Consider the following 12,704-nt stretch of genomic DNA (forward strand, 5'->3'; position numbering starts at 1 on the left):
AAGCTTATGCTCCAGTAAAGTTGGTTATTCGCAAAGGCGCTACTGGACTCTTTACTATTTTGCCAAACTAACACGGCTAACTCCTGGATTCATATCCTTAAGTATTTATCTTTATTGGCAAACATCAGGCCTCCTTCCGCCATTGGGGCTTGGGAAGTCCAAACCTGAAGAAGAGTTCTGCCCTAGTCATAGAAGCCTGCTTTCTCAGCGGTTTCCCCCATTGGCCATAAGGGGGAGACACGCTCAGCTGGGCCTTTGCCGGATGCACCTGTAACGGTGTCCGGCGGCAATCTCTTTGTGGTGTCCCGGGCGCCTCTTTCTCTTTCCAGAGAATGAATTCCTCTCCCTCCCTCCGCTCTTCGTGAAAGCTCAGGCCGAGCGAAGCCGGGAGAGTTCTAAAACAATCTTAAAATGGGGAGCTGCCCACATTTCTTTAATTCTGCAGTGCGTGTAAAACCGCATTGTTCGGGAAGGCGCTTTTAGAAAGGGACTGTCGTTTATTGTACATTATCGTACTCTTATGTTGATTTTACCGCACTGTTTTCTCCTTTTGTAATCTGGTCTCTCATTGTTTATTTTAGGTTCTATAACTGTTTTATGGTTTTTGTAATCAGTCTTGAGTGTCTACCAGAAAGGCCGACTATAAACAAACATCCGGAATTAGCTTGAGCCGAACAGGGGCATAAAACCTCCACATGCGTGCACCGGTACAAGTTTAGGAGCATGCGATTTCTTCAACCCCCAAAAGAATGCTCTCCCTCTGAAAACAGCACACCCACGCACCCACCCACTTTCTCTTACAGCATACCCTGCAGAAAAATCAAGGCGGTTTAAAAAACATAACTCTGAACATGCGCAGAGTGCCTTTCCATTTCTAAAGCTGCCACACCGCCGGCTGCTTTCTTGCTGGGGTGCGGGTTTCGGAAATCAAGCCTCCCTGGTTTTGAGGCGTTAATTAAAGAAAGAAAGAAAAAAAGAAACCCGGACCAGCCCACCCTGAAATCTATGGGCTTTGAGACCCTGCACGCTGCCGTCTGCCGGGCGCTTCCAGCCGCCCCTTCTGCTGCCGCTGCCGCTGCTCTGGCTCCCGGTTTCTCGAGCAGGTGACTCCGGCGCTCCTTCCCCTCCTCGCCCCCGGAGGACATGGGCATCGGCTCGGGGAAAGGGCGAGCCCTTCTTCCAGCCCCGGCCGGCCTCCTGCCAGCATCGCGGCTTTTGCAGGAGCAGGAGCAGCCGCGGCGCGGTCCTCCCGCAGCCTCCGCCTCCTGCTCGCCCAATTGAGCGCAAAGGGGCTTGCGCGCGGGGAGGGAGCGAGGAGCGGCTCGAGGCGGCAGCAGCCCAGAAATAAGTTGCCCAGCCCAGCCCCTGCTGTCGGGGCTTCCTGTTGGGCGAGCCCCGCGGCTCCTCGCGGCCGCTTCCCGTTTTTCGGGGTGGTGGCGAGGGGGCGGGAGCAGCTCAGCTCAGCTCGGCGCAGCGGCCGGCTTCCCCAGACCGCCCGCCGCCGTTTCTCCGCCTGCAGTTGGGCTAGCATGGAGCGCCTGCCTGGCTCTGCGGGCGACTGAGCGCCGGGCTTCCAGAGGCAGCCTCGAACCCGCGGCCGGAGGCGGAGGCACTGCCCTGGGAAGGCGAGGCGTCGAGGAGTCACCTTGAGGGCAGCCCCCTCGGCCCCAGAGCGGAATCGCGCTGCCCGTCGGCTCGGCTGCTCTTATGCATCTGCACACGTGTCGGCAGTTCCTGGAAGAAGCCCCCGCGCCCTTGGCCGCCGCTCCCGCCGCTGGGTCGGGGTGAAAGTTGCCGACCTTTCCCCCCTCCCCAAGCCCGTTTTCCGTTTTGTAGCCGCCTTCAGTGTTTTTGCGCGCTACCAGTCAACGCCTCAGGATGGGCAACGCGGCCAGCAGCGTGGAGGGGTCGCCGGCCAAGGAGATCAAGAGCCAGCCCGCAGCCTCCTCGCCTCTGACCCCCAAGCAGCCTGCACCCCCCAAGCAGCCGATGCCCAGCGAGGGGGAGCTGGAGGAGCGCTTTGCCCGCGTCCTGGTAAGTCTCGCCGCCCCTTCCCCAGCCATCCCCCCAGCCTTCCCGAGGCGGGGGTCCCGGGCGACGGAGCTGGGCGAGTGGGAGCCCTGCCTGTCGCTGAGGTGCTCAGCCAGTGCGGAAAGGGTGACACCCCCCCCCCCAACGTGCATAGTTCTGGTTCTTCCGAGCCGTATTACTGGCAGGGAACTGACAGTGCCGGGGGTTGTGTGGAAATGGGCGAGGGGGGCGCTCTTTCGCAATGTGCTTTGGGGGTGTCACGTCTCAGTGGGAAGCTGTGTCCCGAGAAGACCCCAGCCCAGAAAATCCACATTCCTGGGAAAGCTGTCAAAAGGCTATCGAGGATTTTGTGCCGCCCCCCAGCGGGGGTTCTGATCCTAGTTTAAGGTCTTTTTAGATGGGCAGCTGTATTGATCTGCAGTAGAACAGCAGGATTTGAGTCCAGTGGCACCTTAGATTTTCAGAGGATAAGTTTTCCAGAGTCAAAGCTTCCTTCTTTAGATACTATGGTCTGCAATTAGTTAAAGATCTGCAGCTATAAAGGGTGGGAGGGAGAGGGCTCCCGGTTCTTTCATTGGGTGGGGGGGTGTTGGGGGGGTCATCAGCTGGCCTTTCTTAGTGTTTTCTGACATCTCTGTGTGGTGGATGGCAAGTGCTGGGGGGGGGGAGTACCACTGCAAAGCCAGCGCTCTGTGGATGCCGAGGAGTAAGAGGCCCCCAGAATCCCCACCACAAGGCTGCAGCCTCCAAGGCCACTGACAGCGACAACATCTTAGGCTTCTGGGGCCTCGCTGTACCCTGCGTTGATTTCATGTCTGCTCCCTCCCACAGAAATGGCACCTCAGGTGAGCCTCCTGTTCCAGAGATGGGACCACCCCAGTCCTTAGCCCTTTTGCACTGGGGCCAGTGAGACTAAGCCCCACTGAACCGATCAGTGACCCTTACCCATTGCAGTCACATACCCAAAGGTACCCCCTTTCTCCTGGACTCTGGTTTCCAATCCCTTGGAGATTTTAATTGAGGCTGTATCTGGCTGGCTGCTAGGAAATTCATTTGGACGAGCCATGAGCTTTGCCAAGTGCATGCATGGCGGGGAGGAACGGAGGTATGGATGGATTTGTAGCTCTCAGGTTGGAAGGTGGGCTGCACTCAGATAACTTCTGCTGTTCCTCATACACTGGACTGGGAAAGTTAGCTGATCTGAAGAGAGAGAGAACAGATGGGAGGCAGGAAGGGAAATCTTTCCTTGAGTGGGAAAGTTGGATGTGATCCCTGATTCTCCATGCAGATGAGTTACTCTTTAGCATCTTTCTGCTCTGTTGTGTTTGCGGGGAGGTTAGAGAGCAGTGAGACAGTAACCCCTACACAACGCTTGCCTTTCAGGGCCTTGAGGACCAGCATGGTATTAGTAGTAGAAAAGAGCAAGAGACCAGTAGCACCTATAAGACTAACAAAATTTATCGTAGGGTGTGAGGTACCATGAGACACAGCTCACTTCTTCAGCTGTGTCTCATGAAAGCTAATACCCTGCAATAAATTTTGGTAGTCTTATAGGTGCTGCTGGTCTCTTGTTCTTTTCTGCTGCAGCAGACAGGCTAACACAGCTACCTATCTTGATCTCTCTCTGTGGTATTAGTAGTTAGATGATTGGTTACAGTCCCTGCCTCCCCCATAAAAACTCATGGGGTGGCCTTGGGCAAGCAGCTGTTACTCAGCCTAGCCCACCTTGCAGGGTTGTCCTGAGGGTAACAGGTAGGGGAGAACAATGTACCATTCTCTGACATCCCTTGAAAGAAGCATGAGATAAAATAATATGAGATTAGCAAATGTATGCCTGAAGCCCGGGGTGGTAGTTTCTCTGAATTTGGCAAGGCAGGATGGTGGTGTGATTTTATGCTAAATATATGATAGCATGTGTTACATTGAAAAAATGATTAATGTATTTTTAAACCACTTTGCTGCATTTTGGGGGGGTAAAAGTCTGATCATTCACTCTCGGATATAATTAAATAAAACAGTCCTTTAGAGAACTTAGCCTTGTGGCTGGAGGGATGTGAGCGGGGGTGGGGTGGGGGGACAGCTGAGGTGTTTCAAAACCAGGCACACCAGAGCGATGAACATCTATAATTAAACTGCAGGAGGATGGCTGTGGAGCTGCAGAGGAAACCCACCAAAAAGATAAAATAACCCTGGACCCTATTGCAGGACTGTGAAGGGCTACTTTGGGCTGCAGATACATAGAGTGGTACAGTGTGGCCAGTCCTGGGGAATAAGAAGATTAGATGTATTTGAACTGGGCCTGTCTCTGTTGGTGTAGGATAGATGTCAGCAAGAAATATGCCCCCCCCTAGTCTCCCCCACGCCTAGTTGCCTGTCCAGAGGTGAGAAGAATGTATTGGGGCACAGTGAATGTGGGACTTGCCAGATCTCCTTTTTGGAGACAGGGGTGCCCCCTGTCCATCACCATTCTCAAAGAAGCCCTCTGGTAAACAGTTGCTCTTTTTAGCGTTGAAGGGGAAATCTGCAGGTTGCAAACCACTTCTGCTGGGAGGGCAGGAAGGAGGAGAGGCGGGCAGCCTTCACTGAGAAGCACTTTCAAGATGTGCAATACAAATGTTCAGAGGTGGTGCCTTTTGAACTTGTAGGGAGAGGCTAAGAACTGAACTAAAGTAGTTTTGTCATCCTTCCCTTCCTTCCAGAACCTGGGTGGGGGCAGCGTACGTAGTTCTCCTTTCTTCCAAATTAGAGCCAAGTCTTTGCTCCCAAATCTGTTTTGGTTCTCTTGGTCCTGTCAGGAATATGTGAAGTAAGAAAGTGGGTGAACAGCACCTTCTGTTTGGCACTGCTGCCACCAACCAACCTCTGAACAAGTGAGATCGTCAGAAGGAGAGACTTTCAGGTCAGAGGCTGTGACTTCCAAGTAGTTTTGACCCCTCATCAGTTGGTGTGGTATCATGGTTAAGAAGAGGATGAGCCAAGAAGTAGGAAGCCCCGACTTTGAAACTCAACTCAGCCCAGATCTTGAATTTCTGCTCCCTGTTTCTTATGGTATGCTAGGCAGAATAAGAATAAAATGAGCCAGGGTTGATAGGGATCCTCTTCCAGGGCTGATTCTAGGGATACTATTACTCCCAGCAAGAGAGCCATAGCAGTGGTGCATGTTCCGGGAAGGGGGGGGGAGTTGCCAATCTTCTCCTGGCCCCGATGACTGGAAGCCAGACATGTCCCTATGCCACATCTCTTGTCATTGTCTCACCCTGAGCACCTGATTGGGTGGTTTGATTGGAAAACTATCCATGTTCTCTTGTTTTTACTGTCCATCACACCTTTACTCCTCCCTTGCAAGCTGTGCCCTCAATCAGTCTGCTGAAATGAAAGGGGTCTCTCTCAGCCAAGGAGGTGCCTGGTGGAGCTCTCGTCAAGGCCTTGACGTAGCTGGGGCAGCTGCCTGGCTTCCCTCTGTGACTGGGCCTGCCAGCCCTGAGTGGGGTCACGGAAGCAAATGTCAACAGGCAAAAATGTTACCCTCATCATCAGCTTGGACAAACAACGGAAGTGGCGTCGCTTCTATCATACCATCCAGTGGTGATGCAGAATGGTGGGTCTGACTGTCAGCAAGAATATGACCACCCCCATCTTTAAAAATGATAGCTACTTATTACATGCTTAATTCCTACATATTTAACTCCTGTAGGACAGTCTCTACATGGAACTGGCATGAATTCTCTCCAGCCCTCGTCCTGTCAAGATCTTTACAAGAGGTGACCCTACATTGGAGTAATTCACTGGATTTACATGCACTGGCAGTCAACTTCCATTTTGGAAGGAACGGGTGTGTAAGCCAGCCATTAAACATACACAGCACTGGGAATTCTGGAAGCCAGTGGTACTAAGTATACCCCAAAGATAGGCAAGTTCCCACCCTAGTGTTTTGGAAAGGAAAGATACACCTGAGAGTGAGTTCCACAAGTCCCTTAATGGTCTACTTGAGTGATAAGGGCACCCTGTTGTTACAAATCCAGATCTGTGCAGATCGGGCATAGACACAGTAAATGTGTAACATTTGAACTTGGATCTCTGCTCTTTTTGAAAGCAAGTTTATAATCCTTTATGGTTCCTTATATTCTGTTAGTGGTAAGAAAGGCAAGGGTTTACAGACAGAAAGCTATCGAAACAAAACATGGCTTATTTAGTAAAGCCATCTTGTGTCACTATGAAATATTATGTCATTCCCTATAAGACATCCTTTATTTGAAACCGTGACCTTTTTTCTCACCAGACATCGTAGCCTAATAGAATATTCCAGAAAAGTTCCAGAGAAGCTCCCTCCCATTGGAGGTCTGCCAAAGTCTGCGCCTGAGTCACGTTAGACATTTTAAATTTTAAGCAGGCTTTTAGTCTGCTTTATCTTTAGTTTATCTTTATTTCATGTGCTCTAATGTTTGTACTTTGTAGGGGGAGGGGGGTTAGTCTAGGGAGAAGTACTTTGTAGGGGGAGGGGGGTTAATCTAGGGTGAAGGCTGTCTTGGAGCCAGGTTCAAATTCTTTGGCTTTCTGATCTGCTCTCTTCACCTCACATCATCACCATTAGCAACCACATTGACATTCTATTGTCCTTCCATCATGGAACCCAGGATACCTGAGATTTGTTCCCTCATTTCTCTTCAGAACAATGCTATGAGACAGGTAGACTGAAGGATGTGGACTGGTCCAAAGCCACTCACAGAGCTTCATGGTTAGCCATCATGGATTAGAACTCAAGACTCTCCAAGTCCAGTGGGGTCCTGGCTGTCAAGTCTGACTGACTGTTACCCACTTTAAACCTCAGGGCCGTAGAGGAAATCTTAAAACTGATGATACATTTTCCAGCTGCCCCCAGGTCTATCTGCATCTACTGTAGCATCCCTGGTTCCTGTCCCGTCCCATTCACAATCAAGACTTTTCAGCAGCCCCAGCCTGTTAGGAGAGAGATGTGAAAATACAAGGCTCACTTAATTTCCTTGGCATATGCTGGGCCAAAGGGGGGAAAAACCCTCAGTAAAAGCCCTTCCCTGGCTAAAGCCAGCACTGGCAATTGCTCATACAGAATTGCAAGCACCATCCCGGATGCAAACTCACCTTTGCCGCCAGAAGCACTTGTGAGATTTTTTGGCGTTTGAGAGACCGTTTCCCTTCCAGTCCAATGACCGTCCTGCAACTTTTCAGCATTCTCTTGCTCCCGTTTGTTTGCTTTCCTTCTGGACCATTTAAGTAAAGTGCTGCTCTCAAGGTTTTTCCTCAATCATGTTGTTAATGACTAAGAAGCCAAGCGCTTGTAGCATTGCAAGATCTAAGCTGGCCAAGAGGAGCTAGACCTTCCAGCACCACAGTTGGCATCATTGAATCCCAGTTTAAATAGTTGAAAGCATGCTGTTCATCCTCATAGCTTCCAAAAAAACTTCCTAAAAAATGGAAAAGTTTGGAATAGCACTTAGAATATTGTACAAAAAGCAAAATTCAAAATGCTAAGTAACCCAAATTCAGTGCCAAGAAAAGACTGAGTTGAACTGTCTTTAGAAAATATGTGACTTAAGTCTTCAATGTTTATTTGCATGATTTACTCCGCTGCTTCTTGAACCCTCTCTTTAGGACTAGGAGCTGCAGGGCATGTATTCCACCAATCCCCTGGCATTGGAGAGCTCACCCAACAGTGCCCAGTCCATTTCAAACCTACCTTCTAAGTTGTGTGGATTAGAAACTTGTTTTCCAAAAGGGAAGAGACCTAAGATCAAGTGCTGTGCCTGCACTAGAACTGCACCACACTGGCTCTATAACACAAGGCTGCTCTGTGCTTGGACTCTTATGGGGACCCAAGTGCCAGACATTTCCTTCCTTTTTTATAATCTGTGTTGGGAACTTGCCTACCTTTGGGGGCTCTCTTTGCAGGATTGGCTGCCCAGATGCCTGCTGAGGTTCGTCAGTTGCTGAACCAGCTGCTCTCTGTGCCCGAATGCAAAATTCTGTGGCATTAAAAGCTTCCTCTGGGGATTTCCCAGCACTAAGGAGAATCTGGTTTCCAGGGTTCCCCAGCAAGCTTCATCCTTCCTACGCTGCAGCTTAATTTTTGCCCTCCCTTCATCTTAGAGTGAAATGAAATTCTGACTCAGTCAAGGTCAAAGTCAATGCAAGCCTGGCCTGTCCATCCCAAAATAGCTTGTATGATTTTTTTGCTGAGCTGGTGCCAGGCGATCTCATTCAGTACAGGAGGGGGAAATAGCACCCCAAAGCTAGCCACAAGATATTAAACGGGTGGGGACTGAAAGGCAGTCACTTAAGGAGAGCCCCAAGGTCACACATCCCAACTGTTTTTAAATCTATTATCTGTCACTCTTTGAAAATACAACAAAGAAGATAGTTCACTCTTCTCCCTTCAATAATAACTGTGGGGTTGGAAGAGACTGGGCCCCAATGGAATTGATTTTCCTCCACCGTATAATCCTGATGCCAATGAGAAAAGATACCTGCAGAGCCATCAGCTCCAGGTAACCGATGTGATTGAACCAAGCTTTGTATAGTCAGGGATGGTAGAAAGAGCTAAGCTAAATTTGGGTTATTAATTGTCAGTTTTTAAACCAAAGTATTAGTTATTATATTTTCCTCTTTTTTTTGTGCACTGCTGAGGACAATGTGAAAGAACTTTCAACTCAATAAACTACCACTCTGGTAAAAGGCCATTCTTAATACTAATTTTCATATCCTATTACAATAGCACCCCAAACACCTTACAGTAACCAGGAGAGTCCTTATCTTGCACATCCACTTGTTAAAAATTGGGTCCAATCAATGAGTCAAAACATTTGCAGCTAAATTTCAGTTGATCACTATCCCAGTTAAACCACTGAAAGCCAGATTTCCTGTAGCAGCACCTTAAAGACTAACTGGATTTGTTCTGGCACTCCACTTCATCAAATGCATGGGAGTGTATGCTGATTAAGTCAATGCTTTTATATTCACAACAAAAAGGAGTGAGGGAGATATAGTATGACATAGGGTTGCCGGCTCCAAGTTCGGAAATTCCTGGAGATTTAGGGGGTGAAACCTGGAGAAAGTGGGGTTTGGGGAGGAAAAGGACCTTGGCATGACATAATTTAATAGAGTCCACCCCCCAAAGTAGCCATTTTCTCCAGGTGAACTGATCTCTGTGGCCTGGAGACCAGTTGTAATTCCAGGAGCTTTCCAGCTACCACCTGACTGTTTTTGTTGTGTGTTGAATAATATGCACGTGAGATTTGTTCCTTGCAGCTAATTTTGAAATTTGTTTGCACGGGTGGACTGTAAGCTGGCCACTGAGGAAGTTTGTGCGAGATGAAACGAGCTGAATAATCTAGCCTGCAGCTTGTGGGGCCGGGGGCCCTTCGGGGTCTCTTTTTTCATTGATCGGATTCCACCTAAAAAGAACAAAACACATTTATTATTGTCTGTATGAGATATGTTGGTTTACTTACCTTGGTTTACAGTTACGAGTGAGATCGGGACCTACGAGTCTCTCTTTAGCTCACCGCCTGTAAAAGATAAAAAGGAATATTATAACCTCACTACGTTTCCAACACCCGTGTACTTTTTGAAAATTGAGCAACGCACGAGTCTCCAGTGTGCTGGCTAATTCTTGTGAATTAAAGAACAAACGCCCTACAAATTGAGAGAGACTTTGAGCAGAACCACAAGTGACAAAAGGCACAGATTGGACACTGGTCAGCTTCCCTCAAGTTTTGATGGGAAATGTAGGCATCCTGGTCTTGCAGCTTGGCTCTCTGACTGCTGTCCAATGGACTTTTCAACTGTCACTTGTCCAACATTCCACCAAGCTGCCTACATTTCCCATCAAAACTTGAGGGAAGCTGACAAGTGTCCAATCTGTGCCTTTTGTCACTTGTGGTTCTGCTCTTTATTTCCCAACACTGAAAGACTTCTTTGAGGGATACGGTCTTTGATAAATTTCGGTGTCTATCTCTTAAATTGACAGATGTATGAATTTTTGTATTTAAATTGATATTTTTGTAACTGAGATGAATTAACATTTATTGCACTTTGTATATGAAAAGATTTTTGCATAATATTGTTGATTGAAAGTTAAGTGATTCCCAAGTGTGGTTTGTATTTGGTCTTCAGGTTTTCTTGGGAACGCCTCTCTGTTGTTTGCACCACCTGGAGGCTGGCAACCCTAGTAAGACAAGAGGCTGGTTTAAAAGAAGAGTTAATAAAAAGATTTAAGCAGTTCATTCTGAGGAGGGGAGGGCCAGCCCTGGCAGTTGTTAGAAAGAAAGGAAGTTGTCCGTGGCCAGGTGCTGCTGAGATGGGGAATTCTATCTTGATTTGAAATAAGCCTCTGCATCTTGGGGTTAAACTTAGGAGCCAAGAGAGAGGAAATGAGCTCTTGCAAGCAGCTTCTGCCCTTCAACGGCTCTGCTGGGCTCCGGTTGCTAAAGCAGGGCTTGTTTGCCAATAGTGACTCTTTAAGGAAGCGTGGCAAGTGAAAGAAACCCTTATTTAGAAGAAAAGATCACATCTAAAACAAACCAGGGATGACTCCCAAAGGTAGTAAGACTCTATAAGGATGGCCTACTGTTATTACTATTTTGGCCTCGTCCACTGTTTGTTCTAATTGGTGTGAATGCGGCTCACCCATTTTACAGAAATGAAGAGCCTTGTGGCTGGTTCACACATGCATGTAACTCATTTGATTTCTTCAACTGTGCTTGTGGGGGAATGTATGAATGAACTTCCCTGAGAAAAAGCATTGTTTGGGGTGATATTTGTGGAAGGACTACTGTTCAGTCATAGGGAATGTACAAGGCCCAGAGGCATTATCTTTTGGGGCTCACACACTAGCACCACAGTTTATCCCATATATTCAATCTCATGAACAATGAAAAATGTTTGGTTTAGTTATGGAACTACTATTACATTTTATACGTTCCTGGAAAAATGCCCACCTTAGCAACTTTTGTTTAGTAATAACACCCAGCCTGATAGTCCTATATGTTTGCTAATTATTTTGTAACTTTTGGGGGGTAACTGTGTTGGTCTGCAGTAGAACAGCAGAATTTGAGTCCAGTGGCATCTTAGAGGCCAACAAGATTTTCAGGATATAAGCAGCTGTTGTAACTTTTTAGTCACTAAAAAGAGATTATCCTGTCAATATCTCTTTTTTAAATGGTACATTAGACTGCAAAGATTGGGACAATTAACATAAAGCTTTATTTTCCTGGCCTTTTTCATTGAAAGATCATAAATTAACCCCTCAAAGTCAATTCCTCTTGCAAGTTCGCACTCAATAGGCAAGATGACTAGGTGGCTTAACTGTTCTTGCGCCGCTGCAGAACACCTGCAGTTTTTGATGACTGCTAACTTCTTTCAGCTTCTTCACTGGAAGTGTGCAGTGCGCAAAGAATCTGTAGGGTTATGCTCACTTCACTGAAAATTAGTTGCCACAGACTCAGTCTTTACCTTGAAAACATTTTCCTATTGATTTAGGCCACCTCTTTCCCTAGTTATTATATTGTTGACTGACTGAAGAAAGGTCTTGTCTAATTTGAAAAACTGGAGCATAGACTGGTTTTCTTTCATTTCTTTTTGTTCCCTTTCTTTTAACTGCTTTACATTTCTGGCTCCCTGATTTGTATTTATAGTTACCACAAATGGCAGCACAGAGCATGTGTGTGTGTGACTGTGATTGACACTTCCTCAGATATATTTTGGGCCTGCAAGTCCTATTAGAAGTAGCAGCAGCAGCAGCAATAGCACTTTGCTTCCCCTGTCTACTGATGCTTTGCTTTGTCCTTCCCACCAAGTATTCTTCCCACCTGGCTATGCAAAAGGAACTCTGGGACTGGTAGTTCTTGATATGATAGGCCCAGGAGTTCAGAATGTGGCTTGAGATTGCTGCTCTAACACCCAGCTTCTGTTTGGTTCCAGCAAATCTCACAAGATCTGGACGATAGAAACATCGATACAAGGAAAGATGTTTCTATAAATATCCTCAGGCCTGATCTACAGTTAATCCTCAATTTTTTTCCTCATGGTAACAGAATTGCAGCCTGGGCAAGGCCCTTCTGGACCTCTGGGCCCCCGTAAAGTGTACCCTTTTTCTTCCTCATGTGGGGGCCCTAAATATGCAGCAGGTCCCAGGTTCATTCCCCAGTACTGATCTTCAAGTTAAAAGGGTCTTGGATAGAGGAGACAGGAAATACTCTGACTGTCTGGGTAAATGGTTTGTTTGGCACATTTCAAAAAGGGTGTTGAAAGTGCAGGCAAGAGGAGTCCAAATGATGACAGGGTTGGAGGTAGGGTGGCCTGGTCCCTATATCCTCCCAGGGGGGAGGAGACCTGGCATTTACCTCTGGCGCCTGCATGATGACATCACTTCTAGAAGTGACATTGTCATGCCAGCCATGGGAGTGCTCCCGCACTCTGCGCAGGGCTGATCCAGCCCATTTGGGGCCAAAATGGCTCCCAAATGAAGCATGGGAGCACTCCTGCGGTCAGTGCCCCCCCAGGAGCACGCATGTCACATGTGTTCCCGGGGCGGCTGCCAGTGGCGGGCTACCTCTGGGGGGGCTTGCTGTTTCCCGTCAATTGCTGATAGATTGGTGGGCAAAGGGACAAACTCCCAGGAGTTTGCCCGCTACTGCCAG

The 12,704-nt window shown here is 48.0% G+C and overlaps 1 protein-coding gene across 1 annotated transcript in view; it reads left to right on the forward strand.

The window, feature by feature from the left end:
* The first annotated feature begins 1,798 nt into the window (after window positions 1-1,798).
* FMNL1 (formin like 1) overlaps window positions 1,799-12,704 on the forward strand; it is an 86,218-nt gene continuing 75,312 nt past the window's right edge. Inside the window, exon 1 of the mRNA XM_054995337.1 lies at window positions 1,799-2,034. Within this exon, the coding sequence (XP_054851312.1) occupies window positions 1,879-2,034 (156 nt within the window). The 5' untranslated portion in view covers window positions 1,799-1,878. The remainder of the gene's footprint in view (window positions 2,035-12,704) is intronic.

This window comes from Eublepharis macularius, chromosome 12 (genome assembly GCF_028583425.1).
Source record: "Eublepharis macularius isolate TG4126 chromosome 12, MPM_Emac_v1.0, whole genome shotgun sequence".
Lineage (NCBI taxonomy): Eukaryota > Metazoa > Chordata > Lepidosauria > Squamata > Eublepharidae > Eublepharis > Eublepharis macularius.